We start from the raw sequence: 10,662 nt of genomic DNA, 5'->3' as shown, positions 1-10,662 counted from the left end.
GATAATTTATAAATTATTATTTTGTCATATATTGCCCTGTCCGATGTTTCTCTTCACCCACTTTTCTGTTGTCCGTCCCCCAGGGAGGAGGTCACTTGCAGATCCTTGTAATCGGTTCCCTCTTTCCAACCCACCCTCCCTCTACCCTCCCAGTATCGCCACTCACACCACCGGACCAGCTTTTTCTTAAACCCTCACTTATAATCACTGCTGTGATTCGCACCTACTAATTGGTGAGTGGGTGGAGCAGTGAATCCAGTAGCACAGGGTGCATTCATGAGTACAGGCTGATACAGGCACCTGGGGGGTCCACTCCCCTGGACATCTCTCAGAAACTGGTCCTAGGAGGGGAGGAAGCTGGGATATCTGCCTGTTCCCTGACAGTTTGGCTTGTTCCACCCTAGGCCTGGCACATCTTATCTCTGCAGTCAGAGAATGACCTCCTCCCCATGTAGAGAGATAGAAGGGCCTTTGACTTACAGGAAAACTATCTCCAGATGACCTCCAGACTGGGGTAAGGGGATATAGGACAGCGGTTGGTACACTTCTGGGGAAGGGGCCAGATTGCAGGTCATACAGCCTCTGCTATAACCACTGAACTCTGCCATCGTAGAACAAAATCAGCCAGTGGCAATATGTAAACATAAGCCAGGTTGTTTCCAGTGCAATTTCCCCCCCTCAAAGCAGACAGCGAGCTACATTTGGTTCATGAGCTGTAGTTTGCCAACCCTTGATATAGAGGCTATACCAACAGGGTCTGCTCTCAGTGTCAATTTATACATCTAACATCTCTCCTTGTATCTTCCTTCCACCTTCATGCTGGAAAATTTTATTTAGGTCTCCTTGTGACTTGAAGCTTCTCATATAATAGAACATCTTTAAGCAATCACCACAATCAAGCTTCTAGAGTCCTCTCTGTGATTTTTTAAATTATGTCATGCTAGCATGGTTGGAAGTGTCTTTATGTAATATAGTGCACATGCCACATAACTTATGGAAGGTAATGTTTTATTTTTGAGCCTCCCAATTTACAATGTCTTTTTAAATTTCCTTGTAAAATTTTGCCACAACAAGTAACAATGTTAGCTTGATTAATCATTATTTACTTAATTTCATTATTGAAATAACTATAAATAATTGTCTCTTGCATTAGGATCAGAGATATCATAAAAACATCACTTGCGAGACATATTTTAGTGTTAATGTCAAAAATGAAGGCGACCAAATATGTATATATTGTACTACATATATTTTACATATTATATACTCATATCAAAATTTGCCATTTCAATTAAGCTGATAGGTTACTCTCTAATAAGTTATACAACTTTGAGGATATGGACAACTATTTGATATTTTTGTTGCTATATAAGACATTTAATATTTATACAAAGAGCTGCAATATTACAAGGTTATGTAATGGGACTAGATGAACGTTTTCACCTGAATTTCTACTGGCCTTTTTGATCAGCCAGAGGATCTTGATATAGCCTTTGAATAGCCTTTTAGAGGTGTGTATGGTGTCTTTTCTTCAATAAATATACATACACATATTTAGGGATGTATATATACATGTATACATGTATATATGTACACACATATAAACACATATGCATACACACATGCGCGCGTGTGTATATATATATACACATATACATTTACACACATGCACACAGAGTCCTTTGGTTTCTTTTCAGCCCACTGTGAAATTAATTTTGGATGATTGCCATTAATTTTTTTCTTTACATCTGAACTGGTTTAAAAACACCTTCATAGTAAGTAGTAAATTTCCTTTTAAAATCTTAAATATTTTTACACTTTAAAGTAAATATAGGGAAGGTCATAGGTGTTAGAGAAGATAGAAATTCATGGCAATGTAGAGGGAAAAACAAAGCAAATGAATTTTCCAGACTTTTCTCTGGAAGTCATTCCCTTCAGGGAACAGGAATCTAATCATGGTTTTTGTAAAGGAAAGGCTTTTGTAAAGTTAGGCTTAGCTAAGTGTTCCCACTGGAAGGGGGAGACGGAGCCAGAAATGGTTGAAAGAAAATAATTTTTCCAGAATGGGGAGGTATTTGGATGAGGGATGAGAAGTCAAACCTGGGGTGGGGAAACAAAGTGACGCCGGTCAGAAGGCATTTCTATTGGGAATGAAGCAATGAGCTGTCTTTTCAGGTGTAACTATAAGGGTTTGGGGGCTGCATGTTAACACTGCTGCGGTAACCGAGTACTTTCCCCAAAGGGGCCTTCTCTTGCTTCCTTTGGGCTTCGAGTTACTAGGAATGAACCGGTCTTTACCATTCTTGGCAGAAGATGCCTCACACACATCAAAATCCAAACGGTGATGGCCCCCTTCATGCACCTCGTCCAGAACACAGGCAATTTTCTCAAAATATCAAGGAAATCCTATTACGTGGGCGTGAGCTACTTCTCTCCACTTACACATTTTCAAAATAAAAACTGAAGTAAAAATTTTAAAACAAAAAAGTACTTACCTTTGCCCCCACTCACTACAGATTAAGAATCCCCAAAGTGATTTAGGAATAGGAACGTTCCTGATTTTAAAACTACGGAGCTATTTTCCCCTTGCTTCTGATGTGAGGAGGACTTGAAGCACTTGCTGATGAAGATCAAGGAGTGCAGCCTTCAGTGTGGATGGCAACTCAATGTAAAGAAGACCAGCATCCTCACGACTGGACCAATTGGTACATCATGATAGCGGAGAAAAGATGGACGTTGTCAAGGCTTTCATCTTGCTTGGATCCATGATCAGTGCTCATGGAAGTGGCAGTCAAGAGATCAAGTGAGATTGCAGTTTGGAGCTGGTTTATACTTGCATAGCTTTCTTTTCTCCACCAATGTTAAATTCTATGCCATTGGGTAAATTAATGATACTATAAATAGAATTACTTTCTACCTCATGGGGATGATTGGTAATGTTCTCTGTCACAAAATGATAATGAAACTTCTAAAGTGAACCAGAGATGCACATAAGCCATAGCCAAGTGAATGGATTTGGGGCCCCCACTTAATTCTAGCCTCAAAACAAGAATAATACGTTTTTATAACATGGTCCTGCTCAATGCTCACCCTCATGAAGTGATCTCTAAAGAGACGGCTACTACATAAAAGTGTGGTAAACAAAGGAGATGGTCCCTGGCTGTCAAAAAAGAACAGGGTCTGGGATCTTAAAGGATTGTCTTCAAACAAGCAGCGATCTCAGTGAGGCATCCACTAAGTCCACATGGATGAAGCACACACCCCCTGTGTGATCCAAGGATGATAAATAACAGAATGCAAAGCAAAATAAGGGAAAGGCATCAGCTTAAATTGTGAACCTACAATTTGCAGACTAAGGATGACAGTGAGCAGCACCCCGAATCCATTTGCAGGGTCCCTACATAGATTAAGCCTCAGGTGGATTCCCTCTGACCACAGCTGAGGAACATGAATAATCTTGCTGTCAGACAGAGATTATTGTAAACTAGATTATGGTAGATGTAATTAGGTTAAGATGTGGCACCTGGTCTCATGACTATCTGTTTGACCCGTTTTGGGTTTGTTCTCGTTTTCAATATTTCCTGCTTTTTTCTCTGGTTTATTTTAATGTTGGTCTTTTCTTTCTCTCTTTTAAAATATATATTTGCTGCTTTCATTTTTTTACTTTCATTTTTTATGTTTTCCACTATATGAAGCACCAGACGGGGGGGCGGGGTAATGGTTTACTGTGGGCATGCTGGGGGAGGTTGCAGCGATTGGGGACCAAACAATGACTCCAGGATGGGGAAGGATGTTCTGGAACTGATTGTGGTGATAGACATGCAGATATAACTGCTTTTAATGCAACTGAACTATGAAAGTGTGACATGTGAAGTATATCTTCATGAAACTGTTGGGGGAAAAGCAGCAAAGAAAGAAATCAAATGACTCAACGCACTGGGTAAATCTGCTCTACAAGATGTCGTGAACTCACTTTGAGGACTAAGGTGCACCCAACCCAGGTCATGGCATTTTAATTGCCTTGTATGCGTGCGAAAGTTGGACGTTATTAGGAAGACCAAAGAGGAATGGATGCATTGGACTTATTCTGCTGGCAAAGAATGTTCAAAGTACCATGGGCTACCAGAAGAATAACTAAGTCTGTTTTGGAAGAGATGTAGTCAGATGCTCCTTAGAAGTGAGGATAGTACGACTTCAACTCACGTACTTTGGACATGTGATCAGGTGAGACCAGCTTTTGAAGGGCATCATGCTTGATAAAGTGGAAGAGCAGTGACAAAGAGGAAGGCCTTCAGTGAGATGCATGGACACAGTGGCTGCCACATTGGGCTCAATCACAGCAGCACCTGTGAGGGTGGCACCGGACTGGGCAGGGTGTGGTTTTGTTGCACATAGGTTTGCACATCGGGACTGACTGGATGGCACCTACCAAGATCAAAGAAACTCTTTGTCACCAGACCTGTTGCCAGATATGCCGTTTCTCTCTCTCTCTCTTTTTGAAAGTGTTATGAGTAGCCCCAGAAAATTGGGGCTGGAATGAACCCTATATAAACTGGGAGTGATTTGATCTGCTATAGATTTTACCATGATTGAGAGCAGCAACAGTGCTGGGCAGCCAAGCACTTATAACTTAGGTTTACCATGTTGGCTGAGTAGGGCGCGTCATGACCTTGGGGTTGGTGGTAACACTTCCAATGCTTGTGCTTTCTGAACCTCTTTCCCTTTCCTTCAGTTAGGACTCTTCCTCAATGGCATCCCTTGAATCATCTTAATCAATGCCACTGATGTCTTGTTAAGTTGAAAATATCTTTCTCCAAGAGACTGCCAGCATTTTTGGCCCCTTATGAGGTCACTCTATGACATACACTTTAACATATTTTTTTAATTTTACATCCTCCCTTGGATTACTGAAAAGCTTTCCTGGTGTCCCTCCCTGTGTGTGGCCTTGTAGGATATCTTTCTCTCTTCTCAGATATGCATCAAGTGAGAGAAGAGCTATCCTCCCCCCTGTGCCCCGCCCAAGATACCACCTATTAGAAATAACACAAATAAAAGAAGTTAGTCACACATTAGATGTTGAGGGTGTGAGGTGGCAGCACTATGTATTTGTGGCATAGAATAAAAAAAGATTGCTTCCATCACAATGAAGGGAATCATTGACAGTGAGCAAAGAGTCCAAATGAGAAGATGGAATCATTTGTCTGGGTGATAAAATCATTGCTGGATGCCTAACAGATGAGTGGAGCTAGGAAGGGGTGGCCAAGATGGAGAGGAGGGATGCAGCAGAGACACTGGCAGCACTAGTTCTTGCTCAGGATGCTCTTGAGGCTTCGTTCCACAGCTTCATCCAGCTCCTCCTCCAGCTCCTCCTTCTTGGACATGGCTAGCTTGGACTGGTAATCCCTCACCACCTGGTCAATGTAAGGGGCACTCTGGGTGCCATGGAGCATCAGAGTCCACTCCTTTAGCACCCCTTTCTGGGGGGCACTGCCAACAAACCCCAGCTCAAGGGTCCAGGTTCCTCTGGCGTCTTCCCCCCAAGTGTGCGTTGTCATGAAGGGCCACTTGTCAAAGCCCACCTTGGAGTCATCATCTCTTGGGCGCCGGCTCAGCAAGATGGATTTGGTGCCCATCGGGGAAGTCATGTTAATGTTCAAGTCTCCTCTCCTACTGGCATTGACTGTGATGACAGCTTGTACATGCTCAAGGTAGCGAACAAAGTTTTCCTTCCCCTCGCAAGCATCCGTTGTGAGGGTTAGCATTAATTTGCCAGTGGATGGTATTTTCCTGGAGACAAAATGATAAGGAGATTTGTGAATAAAGTTGCACACCACACGAGGCATGGGTTTGTAAGCAGTTTTGGGTAGCACCAAGAATGGGAACTTTGGGTTTTCTCAGCTAGATCTAGGTTTAATTTCCATATTACACTGTGTGAGCCTGAGCAAGTTACATGTACTTCTTTGAACCTCCTTTCTGAGTTAGAAGTGGAGCAGGTGCTATTGATGCCCCCTCTGCATATCGCTGTTGGGTTCACCTGTACCCTTACTGCTTCCCACCCCAGGTACCTCAGCTTCTCTTCTGGGGCTCTTTCTTGGCACCATGGGAGTATGCATCTTCTGTGTGCAGGACAAGCCTTTACCAGTGATTGACAGGATATGATGGAACTACACCTAATTGCCCATAGTGAGAAACTTGCTCATACCGGACACGTTCTTGGGTCCCCTCACACCCCTACCTTTTTTTTTTTTTTTACATCTTTACTATATCACTACTGTTTCCTAGCATCATCTTTTAAAAATGATCAGCATCCAAGTACTGCCTTAGAGTCTGCTTTTGGGGAAACCCTGACTGAAATTAGGTGCCAAGTACTTTGATAAACAGAACTTACTAACATGATTGTTATCATAAAACAGGCTGTGAGCTAATTAACCCTAATGAAAGATTACTGTGGTAGTTACATAATTTCATGTCAACTTGATAAATAGGTCTAGGGGTGGAGTCTAGCCTGTCAATCAGGTCATAGCCTGATGATTCTTCCTTGTGGGTCTGGCCTTCTGAGAAGGATTCTGGGAACTTCCTCTCTCTTGATTCTACCATCAGAAGAGGCTGGCCACTCTCTCTCCCTGCCTTGGCTTTCCTGTTGACAAGCCACGTGGAGCCACGCTAATGATAACCAGAGTTCTAGATGCATCCACTGCCATTGGATCCACAAGACTTTGGACACACCAGGCTGTGATATTCCTGCATTCTGCATCATTACATGTGACTGTGTGAGTCTGTAGAGTGATTTATGATTTATTTTGGGTTAATATTGGACTTATGGCCTTGGTCTGAACTGGGCTGGGATGTTTTCTTAATATACAATTACTCTTTGATATAAATCTCTTTCTTATACATGTATGAATGTCCCTGGATTTGTTTCTCTAGTTAACACAACTACTTTGAAAGATCAGGAGACTGTGGGGATCTCTTTGGTCTCAGAATTGCAATCCCATGGAGGGTTGGTCTAAGCACCACCCTAACTGTATTTCCATGTAACCAATCTCCTTTCTAGATATGTCTTTCTAGAGCTGGTTCCTTTCTAGTGAGGTATAAGAAATCAAGCTACGTTTGAGGACTGCATAACAGAATGGAATGGCTCTACACTTTGGGAACTAGTCTATTTAAATTACAATTCTATCTCTACACATACAGATCAGGAGAGACTTCAATATGGCACTTAAGTACTATGATTCTCAATGTCATTGTAGGATAATTATAAAGGTGACAATATAGGTATTGGATTCTGGAAAGATGGCAGCATTAACTCAACACTATTTCTACCCTCCCCCACAAACACAACAAGCAAATTGTGCTTGGCTTTTAGGGAGTCTGAATTGGGGAGCAGAGGAAAGCAACGAGGACTGGCAAATAGGTAAGAATCAATGAAGACCTCCAGAGAAGGCAGCCCTCCTGGTGGGGTCTGCCTGGAGTGGGCCAGTGCTTCCTCCACAAGGGCACCATTGGCTGCAAGCCTCCAGTCAATTACTACACAAGGCCCTTGCAGTGGAGTCTGCACTCATAATCACTATGCTACCCACCTGCTGGCACCTTGTAGCCCAGGCTTTGAAACTAACAGGACAGACTTCCTGAGCAGCCAGTTCCAGTCTAGCTGCTCCCCTTTCTGCTTGGTGCCAAGGACTGCTGAGGGCGGCTGTTGTGTGCTCGGCAGCAGGCAACTTGAGTGGAGGTTACAACACCCATAGCCAACATGCTGGGCAGGGTTTTTGTTTTTTACATTTAAAAAACAATTTCATTGACATATAATTCACAAACTATACAATTAAATGGTTCAATCATATTAAGAAGAGTTGTGTAATCATTACCATAATCAATTTGAGAACATTTTCTTCTTTCTTGTACTCCTCATGATTAGATTTTCCCCTGCAACCGTCCCAAAGGCACCTTTCCTTGGGCAGCCTTCAGGACATCAAGGACCCATATGGAGGACCCTCGTTCCAGGACTGAGCATGAGCCCTGTGCCTCTCATCTGTGTCCACAGACTGCCAAGCCTCATTCCAGTTAAAAGAACTTCTGAATCAATCTCTGCTTTCTTGCTTTATGCTCTTGTTCTTTTGCTTCAACCTCCATCTGACTCTATAAGTATTCTGATGGGCTCATTGCCAAATTAAGTTTGGTAAGTGGTTACATCAAGATCTGCAGGGGGGTTGATAGCCAAGGGTGGACCTTCCTGGGGGTCCTTTTGGAACATGACACTCCCTCCCCACCTAGGAACTGTTGACTGCCATGCTGTTGCAAACTGCTACAGAGGTCCCCAGCAACCAAAAGGACAGAGCTTCCAGGGGAAAATTTGGGTCTGTCTGCTCTCACTTCTGGTCATGGTAAAGGCTGCTGACTAAGATCGCTGTGTGCTAGGAAGCAGGCTTCTTGAATGGAAGTTATACCCACAGTCCAAATACTATGAAGTAATCTCTTGTAGCAAAAAGGCAAACATTCCCAAGGGTCAGTTTTGATCACGACAACCCCTTCTCTACCGGGTAACTCTTAGATTCTGGACTGATATGAGCTCCTACAGCATGTTCTCTATAGAAGAGCCAGAAGGAGGGTCACCTCAGTAGATCCTCCCACCACCAGAGGATCACTGAGGTTGTAAAACCAACAAGACAGATCGCCCCTTCCTCTTACAGCAGAGGAAAGTATGCTTGTATTTCCCTGAATGTCAGCTCAGGTATAAGCACCCCCAGAGAGAAAGGGGCTGTTGGTTTGTTACATTGTGCTGGCTTAAAAATTTTTTTTTAATTAAATTAAAAATTTTAAATTTTTGTAGTGACTTTTGTATTGCTTTAATGCTGAAGATACGTCTCCAGTATTTAAAACACCATCAGGACCAGCCTGTGATCCTGAACAGGTTTCCTAGGTTGTCCACTTCTGAGGGCTTAGCCACTGAAACATTACAAATAGCAGCATGTGGACAACAAGTCCACAAGAGTCAAAATATGACCTTGTGTATATCTCACCTTAATTTCAAGAACATCTCAAGATAAAATGACTTTCTGAACACTAGTGACAGAAGGCGAGCTGTCAGCTGATATGCAGAACATTGTCCACGAAGAACACAAAAAGCCGTTACAAAGACAGGAACGAAAGAAAAGGTCAAAATGGACGCCAGAAGACACTCTGAAACCTGTTCTTGATCGCAGAGTAGCTAAAGAAATGGAAGAAATGATGAAGTAAAATGCAGAACAGAAAATTTCTAAGAGAGGCATGAGAAGACACAGCAAATGCCTCGACTTAGAAAACCCAAAAGGAAGAACACCCTGAAAGAATTAAGAAAAAATTAAGTCATGAGTTGTAATGTTGACGGATTCTATGGCAAAATATTGAGCCAGGCAGAAATAATCCAGAGAAGATGGAAGGAATACACAAAGTCACTATATGAAAAAGAACTGGCCAACACTCAAGTATTCACGAGGTAGCATTTGATCCAGAATTGATGGCGCTGAAGGAAGAAGTCCAACTTGCACCCAAGAACCTAGTGAAAAATAAAGCTCCAGGAACTGATGGAATACCAATTTGAAATATTTCAACAAATCGATGAAGCTTGACGCTCTCCAGGATTTCATCTTGCTTGGATCCTCAATCAATGACTTGCAAGCATCAGTCAAGAATTACCCGACATATTGAATGGGGCAAATCTGCCGCACAAGTCCTATTTAAAATGCAGAAGAGCAAAGGTATGATTTGGAGGACTGAGATGAAACCTCACCAAAGCCATGGTATTTTCAATCGCTTTAGTGCATTTAGATGCATGTGACATTCGTACATCGAAAGAAGACTGAAGAAGAACGAATGCGTTTGAATTAGCGTGCTGGCGAAGAATTGAAGTACCACGGACTGCCTGAAGAAGAAACAAATTTGTCTTAGAGGAGGTGCACCCAGAGTGCTCCTTAGAATGGAGGATGGCAAGATTTTGTCTCACATACTTTGGACATATAATCAGGAGAGACCGGTCCCTGGAAAAGGACATCATGCTTGGTAAAGTAGAAAGCCAGCAGAAAAGAGGAAGACTTACAACGAAGTGGCTTGACCTAGTGGCTGCAACGGTGGGCTCGAACTTAGCAATTGTGAGGGTAGTACAGGCGGAGGCAGGGTTTTGTTCTGTTGTGCATAGTTTTGCTGTGAGTTGGATCAGATTTGATGGCACTCAGCAGCTACGACAACGTAGATTAGGGAAGGAAGCCTTCCACAAAACTGAAGGGCAACACCCAGCCCAGGAGGGCCTCACTGGGAGCAGATATTCTGACTGAAAAACAGACAAGAAAGGAGCAATAACTAAGAAAGGGTGGCACCCCCTCATGGGCAGACTTGATATCTTGCTTGAATAATGGTGCGCACTGGTGGACAGACCAAGTAGGCTCTCTGGTCAGTTTGGGAGATAATGGACGTTGAAAACCAAGATCTGGAACATTCTAATTCCAATTAAACCAGGATAGAAAAGAAAGAAAGAAAGAGAGAGAGAGAGAGAAAGAAAGAAAGAAAAGAAAGACAGTGGTGTGAGTGGCAAAACAGGGAGGATAAAGGGAGAATGGGTAGGAAAGAGGGAACCGATTACATGGAACTGTGTGTGACCTCCTCCCTGGGGGACAAACAACCGAAAAGTGG

General features: G+C 42.8%; 1 protein-coding gene across 1 annotated transcript in view; it reads right to left on the bottom strand.

Moving 5' to 3' along the window:
- Window positions 1–5,069: 5,069 nt before the first annotated feature.
- The window catches only part of PCSK2 (proprotein convertase subtilisin/kexin type 2), a 300,350-nt gene continuing 294,757 nt past the window's right edge, over window positions 5,070–10,662 (bottom strand). The window contains exon 12 of the mRNA XM_004697816.2: window positions 5,070–5,787. Coding sequence (XP_004697873.1) covers window positions 5,301–5,787 — 487 coding nt within the window. The 3' untranslated portion in view covers window positions 5,070–5,300. The remainder of the gene's footprint in view (window positions 5,788–10,662) is intronic.

The sequence above is a fragment of the Echinops telfairi genome, unplaced genomic scaffold (genome assembly GCF_000313985.2).
Source record: "Echinops telfairi isolate 266 unplaced genomic scaffold, ASM31398v2 ScPeMD7_5592;HRSCAF=6446, whole genome shotgun sequence".
Classification (NCBI taxonomy): Eukaryota; Metazoa; Chordata; class Mammalia; order Afrosoricida; family Tenrecidae; genus Echinops; species Echinops telfairi.
Note: the sequence above shows the minus strand (reverse complement) of the source record. Positions and strands in the feature narration are given on the sequence as shown.